Raw genomic sequence first — 13,934 nt, 5'->3', positions numbered from 1 at the left:
TGCTTCGGTTTTCTGAACGTCCTAAGAAACCCCTCAGTCCCAGGCAAACTGGGTTGTGGAGTCATCTTATGTATGTGAGAATTTGCAAGGATAATGTCTAGAATAGGCCAGGAGATGGGAAAGTTTCTAAAGGCTGATGAAAATAATGATTTACCTCAGGATCTTTCTCAACATACTTGTAATTTTATCCTAAAGTAGTAATGACTAATAATACATCTGGTGAGTTAAAGTATATTTTCATTGTAAAACCATAAAAGGACTTCAGAGACTTACCCCAAACATCTGCCGGAGGTCAGGATCCCGGAAGCGGAAAGGAATATTAGAGACATGCAGGCGTTTAGGGGTAGATTTACTCTCTGAATTTTCACTACTTTGCGTCTGTGACTGCTGGCCTTCTGTCTGTGCGCCCCCTTCTGTCTGCTAAGCAAAGAAATAAACAACATTAAGGGAAAAATAAATACAATTATTTCACAAGAATTACATAAAATAACTGAAGTCCTCCCCCACCCCAATCATGCTCAAACAGTGTGTCTTTAAGCAAAAATTACAGCTGTCCTTTCAAAGAGAAAAAAACCAAAGATGTTATCTGTGTTCAAAATGCTATAGTTTACCAAAAAATTTAGGTCTTTTGCATATTTATAGTACATTAGTAAAAGTGGGAGATACTAGAAACACTAAGTGACTTGCTCAAGATCACATGGAGAGGAACTTCCCTGGTGGTCCAGTGGTAAAGAATCCACCTTACAATGCAGGGGACGAAGGTTTGATCCCTGGTCAGGGAACTAAGATCCCACATGCCATGGGGCAACTAAGCCCATGGGCCACAACTACTGAGCTCACGCACTAGAGCCCGCGTGCCTCAAACTACAGAGCCCATGCGCTCTGGAGCCCAAGGGCCACAACTATGGAGCCCTTGTGGCCTGGAACCTATGTGCCTCAACTAGAGAGGAGAAAACCTGCACACCACAACTAGAGAGAAGCCCATGCACAATAATGAAGAGCCCGCGTGCTGCAACTAAGACCTGATGCAGCCAAAAAAAAAAAGATCACATGGAGATACATTAGGAAAACAAGATATAAAAATAGTACATTGGGACTTCCCTGGTGGCACAGTGGTTAAGAATCCACCTGTCAATGCAGGGGACACGGGTTCGAGCCCTGGTCCAGGAAGATCCCACATGCCACGGAGCAACTAAGCCCGTGCGCCACAACTACTGAGCCTGCGTGCCACAACTTCTGAAGCCCGCGTGCCTAGGGCCCGTGCTCCGCCATTGCAACGAGAAGCCCACGCACCGCAACGAAGAGTAGTCCCCTCTCACCACAACTAGAGAAAGCCTGCGTGCAGCACCGAGGATCCAACACAGCCATAAATAAATAAACAAACAAATAAAAAAATAATAAATTAAAAAAATAAAAATAGTACTTTGTTCTTAGATTCTTATAGAAGTTCCTTTTTTTTTTGCGATACACGGGCCTCTCACTGTTGTGGCCTCTCCCGTTGCGGAGCACAGGCTCCGGACACGCAGGCTCAGCGGCCATGGCTCACGGGCCCAGCCGCTCCGCGGCATGTGGGATCTTCCCGGACCGGGGCACGAACCCGTGTCCCCTGCATCGGCAGGCGGACTCTCAACCACTGCGCCACCTGGGAAGCCCGAAGTTCCTATTTTTGAGATCTTTCCATTTTGAAAATAAAGAGTCTGTGGTATAATACTTAGTTGTGGAGATACCAGTATTTCTGGTCCATCATTTCAGGAAATAAGGGAATATTTTTATATTTCATTCCCTCTATTAGTTCCAGGGTGTATGACTACTGGGTTACCAAAGTACTGTAACATTATTTATGAAGAGGAGACACCTAGTGACAAAGGGCCCTTTGCTCAAAAACTGAAGAAGCTTCTTACTCTGAAACCAATCTGTACTCTCCTCCCTAATTTATGCGATTCCTGCTACTTCAGCAAAGGGAAGCTACCCTTCTGTAGCCCAGAGCAAAGTTGCATTTAGAAAAATCTGTTGGGAAAGGCTTGAAGGGACCCTGCCTAACCTACTACATACCCATAAATGCTAGATTTGTATATATCCATAGTGAAAGAATATGGGTGAGTGTGGGTGTGCATTTTTAATCATGAATCTCTTTTGCAATGTCCTAGGCATGTGTTAATTTAATTCTTCTTCAGTTAAGTCCTCAAAAAATTGCTACGTTGAGAAATACTTCTGACAAATACCTAACAGGTGTGATACATTCTAGGCATTCAAAAAACATTTACTTTGAAGTATTAATTTGACAATTTAAGAACCTTATGTTTTTACTATTCCCTGTGAAGCACATGCCACACTGGATGGCTCAATGATATGATTAAACCAACACACTTAAAACAGGAGTGGAACTTGCTGTTCTTATTATCTCAGTTGAATGAGAACTGAGTCCCTCTAGCAGATTCTGGGTGACACGGAATGGGTCCCCCTACTCCGACCCAGCGTTCAGCTAAAAGAAACTGAACCAGAGATACCTTTGGCTCAGAGATGTTTGAATCATGTTGAAATGAAGTTTGAGACTTTAACATATAAAGGATAAACAGGAATGAACTCCAAATGTATACCAGCTTTTCAAGTGTCAATCTAAGGGATGGCCGCTTTTATCTCCTTCCATTCAGGCCTCGCAGGTGGCCTCACTGTGCAATTATTCACATGGTACAAAAATAGCAGGAAAGGAAAGAGCTACAAAGCCATGTTCTGCCAAAGTGTAAGGTTTTCAATCCTCAATCTGGGCACAATGCAGACTAAACAAAACACATTCCATTCAAAGATAAAACTCACTAAGTTACTAAAAAGCAGCGTCATGGACACCAAAGCAACGAGCACAAGCATCAATTACAAGTGATGCTCATTCGAGCACCTTCCAACTTCCCTCTCACATCTCACAGCTGGATCACATAAAACCCTTTCTTCAATCACACTTTAAAACCACCAGATCTGATCTGAAGGATGACAGTGTTATCACTCAGACAAAGGTTAAAAAGACCGATTCTAGCTCCAAACCATAGTTTTATATATAGCTTATATATGTAGACTATGTAGTCTGTAAAAGGGTATGTGAGGTGGCAGGATAAATGAAAACTAACCATTACTTCCAAGTATGTTGCCTGAGGTACTTAATTTCTGTTCTTGAGAATATTATTTTACAGTCCAGAAGACACAACTGATGAAGAAGAAGCCAGATTGGTTAATTTTCCAGCCTTGTGGTAAACACCTACATTATTTAAAAGTATGAAATCTTTAATTCTCCGGAGACTTAGCAAGTAGAAAAAGTGAAACATTATTTCCAAAATTCTTAAGACTTCTGATTTTAAATACATTTATAAATTGAAGTTTAACATACATAGCTAACAAATGCGTAAGTCATAAGAATACAGCTGCATGAATTTTCACAAAGAAAATACACTCACGTAACCATCAAATTAGATTAAGCCACAGAACTCCAGCATCACCTGTGGGCCCCACTCCAGTTTTTACTCCCCTGCCGAAGGATCACCACCATCCTGACTTCTAACTCCATAGATTAGTTCTATCATTTTTGAACTTAAAAAAAAAAAAAAAAAAAGGAATCATACATTATGTACTTTTTTGTGTCTGGCTTCTTTTACGCATCATAATAACACACACACTGTTGTACACTTTATAACCATACAGAATTTGAGCTGCTTCCAGTTTTTGGCTATTAAGGATAATGTTCCTATAAATATTGTTACACATCTCTGGGTACACAGGAGCAGGCATTTCTGTTGGGTGAATAGACATCGAGGATTGGATTTGTTGGATCAAGGATATGTCTAGGTCCAGCCTTCAAAGATACTATCAGTTTTGCAAAGTGGCTGTACTAACTTACACTCCATCAGCAGTGTGTGCAAGTTCCAGCTGTTTTTTTTTTTTTTTTTTTTTTTTTTTATGCGTTACGCGGGCCTCTCACTGTTGTGGCCTCTCCCGTTGCGGAGGACAGGCTCCGGACGCGCAGGCTCAGCGGCCATGGCTCACGGGCCCAGCCGCTCCGCGGCATGTGGGATCTTCCCAGACCGGGGCACGAACCCGTGTCCCCTGCATCGGCAGGGAAGCCCCCCAGCTGTTTTTAGTATCGTCATTTTCATTTTAACTATTCGGGTGGGAGGTAGTGGCATCCTATCATGGTTTTAACTCGCTTTCCTCTCTTTCAACCTCAGACCCTTTCGTCTCTCCACTTCTTTTTTTGAATTTTGTTGAAAAATGGGAATTCCCTGTAAAACAGCAAGTATTACTTTTTAAAAAAATTGTTATTGGGGTATAGTTGCTTTAGAATGTTGTGTGTTTATACTGTACAGGAAAGTGAGTCAGCTACATGTTTTTTGGATTTCCTTCCCATTTAGGTCACCACAGAGCATTGAGTAGAGTGCATGCACGCTTGAGTGCATACTGTAAGATAGACCCTTACCTACGCCTTCAAAAATAAATAATACTTAAATAGTGTTAACTGTTTGTCACACGCTGGCCTAAGTATTTTACATATGTTAATTGTGATTCTTTCAACAACCCTAACAGTAGCTTTTGCTTTTTTGTTTTTTGTTTTTTTTAAAGACACAGAATGGATTCTCTCCTTTTGACCCTGTGTTCAGCTAAAAGAATCTGATTCAGAGGCACTTTTGGCTCAGAGATGTTAGCAACCATCTGAGGAGTCTGAGGAGTAGAAAGACTGCCTAAGTAATGGAGCAGGGATTTGAAGACAGGCAGCCTGGCTCCAGAGTACATGTTCTTAAGCTCTATATTAGAATGTACTTTACATGTATTATTTTCTTCAATCCTCACAGTAATCTATGAGACAGGTACTGTTATTGTCCTCCAATTGACAAAGGCAGAAACTAAGGCATGGAGAGGTTAAGTTCATTGCCCAAGGTCACATATTAAGTGGCAGGGTAGGAATTAAAAACCAGGTGGCCCAATGTCATATGCTAAACCACCCCCTTCCTAGCACTGCACTCATGCTCTCTTCTTTTTATCTCATTAGAATGAAGAACCCATGTGGATCCCATGCTCCACTTTCTCAGGACCCCCGCCTGAAGGTGGAGGTAGGCATGGGGTAAGGGGCAGGGAAAGCTATACAAGAGGTGACATGTATTCTATGCCTCGAGGGAACAGGAGCAGGTCAGGCCATGAAGGGGAGGAAACGGAGAGGAAAGAAAACCAGCAAAGGCACACTGACATTCATGAAGGAAACAAAGCCAGAGAACTACTAAACTGATATTCAAAGAGGCTGAAAAGCAGATTTCGGTACATGGTGGAAATAGGAATAGGGAATATACATTGGATGTAGTTAAATGAGATCCTATTTCCCATCTGTCATTCGCAACTTTAAGTTTACCTCACTATAGATTACTAATCGTTGAAACACGCAAATCAGAGAGCAGAAGTAAACAGAAGTTTTTAAGGCTGTATTTTTGTGAAAAGTGGACAGTTAAACTGTCCTGAGAAAAATCTCAGTCAATACAGTGCTGGTTTGCTTTATTTTCTACGTTAACTGCTGAGCAACTTTACTGACTATATAAATAACCTCCCAAGGTTCTGTGTTCTTCCCTTCTGTGGTCATTTTCTGACCTACGTGATTCACTGGGCAGGGGGTGAAACAGAAGAGGCTGGAGTCTGTGGGCTGTTTACAGTGAGGACTAGCAGGGGTCCTGCTCAATGCAATCATGCAACTAAAGCCTATACATCCACTCTTCAGACACCCTGGCCTCCCCAGTGAGGGCTACTTCATTGAGGTGAAACCCAGGGCACTTGACACTGAAGAGCAAATCAGATTTGTAAGTCTCAAAACCTCATTCTAGAAGTGAGGACTAAAAAAAAAAAAATTTTTAAGTGACCTTTAAAAATTCTTGTAACTGGGGCTTCCCTGGTGGCGCAGTGGTTGAGAGTCCGCCTGCTGATGCAGGGGACACCGGTTCGTGCCCCGGTCCGGGAAGATCCCACATGCCGCGGAGCGGCTGGGCCCGTGAGCCATGGCCGCTGAGCCTGCGCGTCCGGAGCTCTGCTCCGCAATGGGAGAGGCCACAACAGTGAGAGGCCCGCGTACCGCAAAAAAAAAAAAAAAAAAAAAAAAAAAAAAAAAAAAAAATTCTTGTAACTGGAAAATGGATTTAGTTTTCTGACTCCCCTATGAAACAATGTAAATATTGTAACTATTTATACATTGTAAACAAATGTTCTGTTATGGTCTGAAAAAGAACCCTGGGCAATACAAGATGAAGTATTACTTTCTAAGTCTCTATCATAATAAGACTTAATACATAATCTGAGATACTAAGGAATCTCTTGATTAATTCAGGAATAATATTTTGATTTATGGATTATCCATTTTCTCCAATATTTATTTTTCCTCTAGTTGTCTGTGCCTTCATTTCTTATTTTCACCTCTGTGAGGCTGAAGGAGAAGAAAAGGAAATTAAATTTAGCAAAGTTTTCTTGAGAATCTGATTCATGTCTGAAAACATCTACCCTCCCATTTTAATGACAGTTTGACTGGGTATAGAATTCTAGGTTGAAAAAAAAAATCCTTCAGAATTTTAAAGGTAACTCTCAACTGTAGCCTAGCTTCCAGTGTTGTTGAGAAATCTGAAGGCATTATGACTCCTGTCTCCTTGTATGTGACTTTTCCCCCACTCTCTGGTTTGTAGATTATCCAAAGATGTCCAGTGCTCTAAAATTTCACAGTGACAGGCTTTAATGTGGGTTTGTTTTATACTCTTCTATTTTTCTGAGAATTCTGTGGTCTCTTTTAAGCTGGAAATTAATATCCTTCAGTCCTGGGACCTTTTTTGAATTATTTTGCTGATGACTCCTACCCTATACATTTTGTCTTTCTCTCTTCCTGAAACTTGTATTATTAGATATTGGATCTTTTGAACTGATCCTCTAACTTTCTTATCTCTTGTATTTTCCATCTCTCTGTCTTTTGGCTCTATTTTCTGGGATATAAGTCCTTAATCTCTTATCTGAAAACTTTGGGACCAAATGTGTATCAGAATTCAGAACTTTTAGAATTTTTAGAAAGGCAGTAATGGTGTAAACCCGTATGTAACACTATCAATGAGATGTGAAGCAGTGATATTTCTGTAGCAAAATATAAGCATATTCACATAAATGTGATAAAGACTATACATATGTTGTGAGTTTTGCTGCAAACTTATGAAAAAATTATTGACTTTCAGAACTTTACAAATTTTGGAATTGTGGATAAGAGACTGGAGACCTCTTTTTCTTCCATCTCATCTTTCAACCTTCCAATGAAGTTTTTTCATTTTGTTGACATGTTTTTAATTTCAAGGGCTCATTTTTCTTCTCTGAACCCCCCATTCCCCTCACCTTTTAAACTAGCAATTCAGGGACTTCCCTGGTGGCACAGTGGTTAAGAATCCGCCTGCCAGTGCAGGGGTACACAGGTTCGATCCCTGGTCCGGGAAGATCTCACATGCCGCGGAGCAACTAAGCCTGTGTGCCACAACTACTGAGCCTGCGCTCTAGAGCCCGTGAGCCACAACTACTGAGCCCACGTGCCACAACTACTGAAGCCCGCGTGCCTAGAGCCTGTGCTCTGCAACAAGAGATGCCATCGCAATGAGAAGCCTGCGCACCGCAAGGAAGAGTAGCCCCCGCTCACTGCAACTAGAGAAAGCCCACGCACAGCAATGAAGACCCAACGTAGCCAAAAATAAAACAAACAAACAAACAAACAAAAACTAGCATTTCATTCTTGTTTAGTGGATGCAATACCTTCTCTTATCTCTCTGAGGATATAAATTATTGTTTTGGTAATTTCTGAGGAGAAAGGGGTTCCTTTTCTTCCAAATTTCTCTTTTAGTTTGTTAGTTTTTATTCTCTATTTTCCATGTTGTAGGTTTTCCCCAGGTATCTAGTAATCCTTGGTTGTCTTGATCATAAAGAATTGTGGTGGGGAAAGTAGCTAAAAACTGACTGCAAGTTCTGAGTGGGTGGGATAGAGGGGCTTGATGACTTTGTGATTCATTCTAGGTTCAGTTAGGTAAGCAATTTCTTGGGGAACCCCCTGACTCATGCATCTTTAAGTCCTTCCTCTCGAGTTGGGTTATCCAGAGAAGAGTTTGCCAAATCTAATTGGAGCCATGTTTCTGAGAGAACTGTTTTTAAAAAAAATTTTATTTTTTGGTTATATTATTATTTTTGCCATGCAGCATGTGGGATCTTAGTTCCCTGACCAGGGATAGAATCCATGCCCCCTGCAGTGTAAGGGCAGAGTCTTAACCACTGGACCACCAGGGAAGTCCCTGGAGTCATGTTTCTGAAATTCAAATTTTTGTGGTATAAACTGAATCATTTCTCAGCTTTCTCCCACTACTGGCTTAGGGATAAACTCATTTGGGTCTGCTAAGTTAGTTACTAATTGGCCATCTGCTTTCTAGCTTCCAAAATGATTAATTCTCCTGTTCTTATTTTTTATATTCCTAAAAACACACAGACACAACCACCATTTACTGTACTTTTAGAGGAAGCAAAATTAGATGGATGTATTCAAAAGTAACCTGAAACAAGTGTTTAATAAAATCTCATAATACTATATGCACATATTTTAATGAAGGCAGCAAAATAGGTCAACACAGCCTATATTTGTTTTGAGCTGACTTGTATAAAATATTTTGGGAAACAAGGCTCGCTTTCAATAATAACCTTAGTGTCTCAAGAAGGAAGAGCTTGCATTATAGCCCTTCTCCAACGCATACATGAAAGGCTGAGGTAGAACAAGCAGAGACCTCAGAAATGAGACATGCTAATCATCTTACAGCAAATCTATAAGTACAAGGTTTTTTCCTTTCTCTGTTCTTCAGAGCCTAGAACTACTTCAGATATAAGCTAAGGATGATTAAAATATTTTGGGATAAGGAGACATGACAACTAAGTGCAATGTGGGATCCTGGATTGGATTCAGAACAGAAAACTGGTGACTGAATAAGGTCTATATTTTACTTAATAATATTGTACCAACACTTCTTATTGCCGGGTTCTGAAAATTGTACTATACCTATGTAAGATGTTCACATCAGAAGAAGTTAGGTAAAGAACATGGAGAAACTTTCTGTACTCCTTTTGCAACTTTACTGTAAGTCTAAAACTATTTCAAAACAAAGAGTTCTAAGAAAAGAAAAAAGAATTTTGGGATGTCAGATTCTAAGCCCTACAGAATATTAGATCACAGAATGTTTAGTTGGTTTAAGACTATATACAGGCACAATTGTAGACAAATACTGTTGTTCATATTAAATATGTGGGTCAGACCACTTATAAAAGTCAGAAATAGGCTGAAAAGCCCATCTGTTTCAAACTGTTGGCATGATGAAGAAAAAAAAATTTAATCTAATAGTACTATTATCTATTCCCAAATTAGAAATAGTTTAATTTGTAAATCTTTTTTACTTGCAAAAGGCCAGTCACAAAGTTTCATCTCCTGTAGCATTTTCCCTTAAGAGCTCATCGTTTTACGAACAAAAATATAAATGATTCCTAGTTGGGTTCAATTTCTTTTGGATAGGGAATTGGCCTTCAGTCAAGGTGTAAGTGAATCCTCCTCATAGGATGAATTAGATATTCTCACAATTTTATAAAATCAGTCACATATAGTGCAAGGGACATGGTTGTAAAAGCTGCAAAGTTTAAGACCAAACTTATCAAAGATAATAGATATTTCTATTAATTGCTAAAAGTAGAGTTGCCACATGAACTGCCACACAATTCATACAGATTTGAAATTAAGCAATTATTAACACAGTTCTTATTTGGGAAGATTCATATTGGTTTTCTTAAAGGGATCACATCAGACTCAAGATGAAGTTGCTCAAGCAAATCCCCATGTCAGTAAACCAAAACTTAAGTTTCTATGCTCTGCTCTCCCAGAAAAGAAAGGTCTAGGTCAACCAATTAAGTTGTCTACTCAGCAGAAGTTACCTGACCCAAGACTCCAAGGCTCCAAGATTTTCCTTTGCTCCATATAAGGAAATGCTTTAACCAATCAGCAAATGCCCAGTATAACCTCCTTGTTCCTGTTCCCTCTGCCTATAAAATCTTATCCTGTACAGCTTTTCTGAGCTTCTTTCTTTCTTCCTTCCTTCCAATTGAAGTTTAGTTGATTTACAATATTGGGTTACTTTCTGGTACACAGCAAAGTGATTCAGTTATATATATATATATATACACATACTGTTGTCTATCTATTTTATATATAGTAGTTTGTATCTTCTAATCCCAAACTCCTAATTTATCCCCTCCCTTTTCCCCTTTGATAACCATAAATTTGTTTTCTATGTCTGAGTCTGTTTCTGTTTTGTAAATAAGTTCATCTGTATCATATTTTAGATTTCACATATAAGTGATATGATATTTGTCTTTCTCTTTCTGACTTACTTCACTTAGTATGATAATCTCTAAGTCCATCCACGTTGCTGCAAATGGCATTATTTCATTCTTTTTTTTTATGGTTGAGTAGTATTCTGCTGTATACATGTGTGCCACATCTTCTTTATCCATTCATCTGTTGATGGACATTTAGGTTGCTTCCATGTCTTGGCTATTGTAAATAGCGCTGCTATGAACACTGGGGTGCTGTGAACATTGAATTACAGTTTTCTCCAGACATATGCCCAGGAGTGGGACAGCTGGATCACATGGCAACTCTATTTTTAGTTTCTTAAGGAACCTCCATAGTGCTATTCATAGTGGCTGCACTGATGTACATTCCCACCAACAATGTAGGAGGTCCCCCTTTTTCCACACCCTCTCCAGCATTTATTATTTGTAGATTTTTTTTTTTTTTTTTTTTTTTGCAGTACGCAGGCCTCTCACTGTTGTGGCCTCTCCCGTTGCGGAGCAAAGGCTCTGGATGCACAGGCTTAGCGGCCATGGCTCACAGGCCCAGCCACTCCGCAGCATGTGGGATCTTCCCGGACTGGGGCACGAACCCGCGTCCGCTGCATCGGCAGGCGGACTCTCAACCACTGCGCCACCAGGGAAGCCCTGTAGATGTTTTAATGATGGCCATTCTGACTGGTGTGAGGTGACACCTCATTGCTTTTTTTGTGTTTTTTCTGCGTTACGTGGGGCTCTCATTGTTGTGGCCTCTCCCGTTGCGGAGCACAGGCTCCGGACACGCAGGCTCAGCAGCCACGGCTCCGTGGCATGTGGGATCTTCCCGGACCAGGGCATGCACCCATGTCCCCCGCATCGGCAGGCGGACTCTCAACCACTGCGTCACCTAGGAAGCCCCTACCTCATTGTTTTTTTTAAAAAAAAAATTTATCTTATTTTCATGGCTGCGTGGGGTCTTAGTTGCGGCACGTGGGATCTCCGTTGCGGCACGTGGGATCTTTCGTTGCAGAGTGCAGGCTCTTTGTTGTGGTGAGCGCGCTTCTTATAGTTGTGGTGTGCACATTTTCTCTTCTCTAGTTGTGGCGCGTGGGCTCCAGAGTGCGTGTGCTCTGTAGTTTGCGGCACACGGGCTCTCTAGTTGAGGCACTCGAGTTCAGTAGTTGTGGCACGTGGGATTAGTTGCCCCGCGGAATGTAGGAGCTTAGTTCCCCAACCAGGGAATCGAACCCATGTCCCCTGCACTGGAAGGCAGACTCTTTACCACTGGACCACCAGGGAAGTCCCCTCGTTGTTTTGATTTGCATTTCTCTAATAATTAGTGAAGTTGAGCATCTTTTCATGTGCCTATTGACCATCTGTATGTCTTCTTTGGAGAAATGCCTATTTAGGTCTTCTGCCCATTTTTTGATTGGGTTGTTTATTCTGCTGTTGAGTTGTATGAGCTGTTTGTATATTTTGGAAATTAAACCCTTGTCAGTTGCATTGCTGCAAATATTCTCTCCCAGTCCATAGGCTGTCTTTTCATTTTGTTTATGGTTTCCTTTGCTGTATAAAAGCTTATAAGTTTGATTAGGTCCCATTTGTTTACTTTTGCTTTTATTTCTATTGCCTTGGGAGACTGACCTAAGAAAAGATTACTATGATTTATGTCAGAGAATGTTTTGGCTATGTTCTCTTTTAGGAGTTTAATGATGTTATGTCTTATATTTAAGTCTTTAAGCCATTTTAAGTTTACTTTTGTGTAGGGTGTGAGGGAGTGTTCCATCTTCATTGATTTACATGTGGTTGTCCAGCTTTCCCAACACCACTTGCTGAAGAGACTGTCTTTTCTCCATTGTATGTTTTTGTCTCCTTTGTTGAAGAGTAATTGACAGTAGGTGTGTGGATTTATTTTGGGCTCTCTATTCTGTGCCATTGATCCATATGTCTGCTTTTGTGCCAATACCAGACTGTTTTGATTACTGTAGTTTTGTAGTATTGTCTGAAGTCTGAGAAGGTTATGCCTCCAGCGTTTTTCTTTTTCCTCAGGATTGCTTTGGCAATTCTGGGTCTTTTATGGTTCCATACAAATTTTAGGACTACTTGTTTTGGTTTTGTGAAAAATGTCATGAGTAATTTGATAGGGATTGCATTAAATCTGTAGATTGCTTTGGGTAGTATGGCCATTTTAACAATATTAATTCTTCCAATCCAAGAGCATGGGATATCTTTCCATTTCTTTGAATCATCTTCAATTTCCTTTATTAACGTTTTATAGTTTTCAGCATATTCTTTCACCGCCTTGTCAGGTTTATTCCTAAGTATTTTATTTTATTTTATTTTATTTTTTGATGTGATTTTAAAGGGACTGTTTTCTTACTTTCCCCTTCTGATATTTCATTGTTAGTGTAAAGAAAGAAATGCAATGCTAATCTTGTATCCTGCTACCTTGCTGAATTGGTTTATCAGGTCTAATAGTTTCTGTGTGGAGTCTTTAGGGTTTTCTATATCGTGTCATCTGCATGTAATGACAATTTTACTCAGAGCTCCTTTCTATGTGCTAGATTGGATGCCACCGAATTCATGAATTACTGAATAAAGCCAATAAGAGCTTTTAAATTTACTCAGTTGAATTTTGTTAACAGTTTAAAATCTGCACAAAAGTGTCGTTAATTTTTCTATATCACACTATTTCCATTTTGAATGATTCAAACTTGTATTAAATAAGACTGATGTATTTTATACCCGCGAAAATCTAATGGAAAGGTCATTGCCCAAAACAGCTTTAAGTACATCTAAAGGATACGTGTGTGTATACATGCTTCAAAAATCATAGAGCAATACTTCCCAAAGGGTAGAATGACAGTTCTGCAGGATGTTAACTGGTATTTTGTAGAAAATGAGTTTCATGGTCAAATAAATTTGGGAAATACTGGACTAAACAAAGTTAAAAGGTTTCCTGTGAATTCTGGAGACAGAAAACTCACCTTTCTCCCTAAACATATATTATATATATCATTCATTCATTCACTCATTCATTCATTTTTGTGGATCAAAATATAAAATTCACTTTGAAAAATACTGCTTTTATCAGGATGGCCCTTGAGCACAAGCTCACAAGGGTATGAGGGAAAAAAATGGCAAAAAGAGAAAAGAGATATATAATTGGACAGCCTGTTAATTTGTATTATTTTAACTTAAGAACTGCCTATAACACCTTCTTTGAAATGTAATAATTATATACCAATAGTATTATAGCTAATATTTATTGAATATTTGTTATGTGCCAGGCATTATACAAAGTACTTGCTGTACATTTTCTCATTTAATCCTAAAAACAACCCTATGAGTTAGGAACTAGTATCACCAGTTTTACAGGTGAGGAAAATGAGCATTAGTTATAATTCTCTCAGGGTTATACATTTAGCAAATGGAAGGAGCTGGGAGCTAAACCTAACTCAATCTGGTTTCCTAGCTCAAGCGCCCTAACCACAATATTATATAAATAGAAACAGTTTTTAAAAAACAGCTTTAAAAAAAATTCAGGG

The 13,934-nt window shown here is 39.7% G+C and overlaps 1 protein-coding gene across 22 annotated transcripts in view; it reads right to left on the bottom strand.

Moving 5' to 3' along the window:
- RBFOX2 (RNA binding fox-1 homolog 2) overlaps positions 1 to 13,934 on the bottom strand; it is a 260,315-nt gene that overhangs the window by 41,785 nt on the left and 204,596 nt on the right. For 13 of the 22 annotated variants that reach the window (XM_032644673.1, XM_032644678.1, XM_032644675.1 and 10 more), the window contains one exon: positions 274 to 420. In XM_032644673.1, the coding sequence (XP_032500564.1) occupies positions 274 to 420 (147 nt within the window). The remainder of the gene's footprint in view (positions 1 to 273; positions 421 to 13,934) is intronic. The other 9 variants (XM_032644674.1, XM_032644694.1, XM_032644676.1 and 6 more) reach the window with 1 other exon arrangement.

This window comes from Phocoena sinus, chromosome 10 (genome assembly GCF_008692025.1).
Source record: "Phocoena sinus isolate mPhoSin1 chromosome 10, mPhoSin1.pri, whole genome shotgun sequence".
Lineage (NCBI taxonomy): Eukaryota > Metazoa > Chordata > Mammalia > Artiodactyla > Phocoenidae > Phocoena > Phocoena sinus.
The sequence above is the reverse complement of the archived record's forward strand: the minus strand, read 5'-3'. Positions and strand labels throughout refer to the sequence as shown.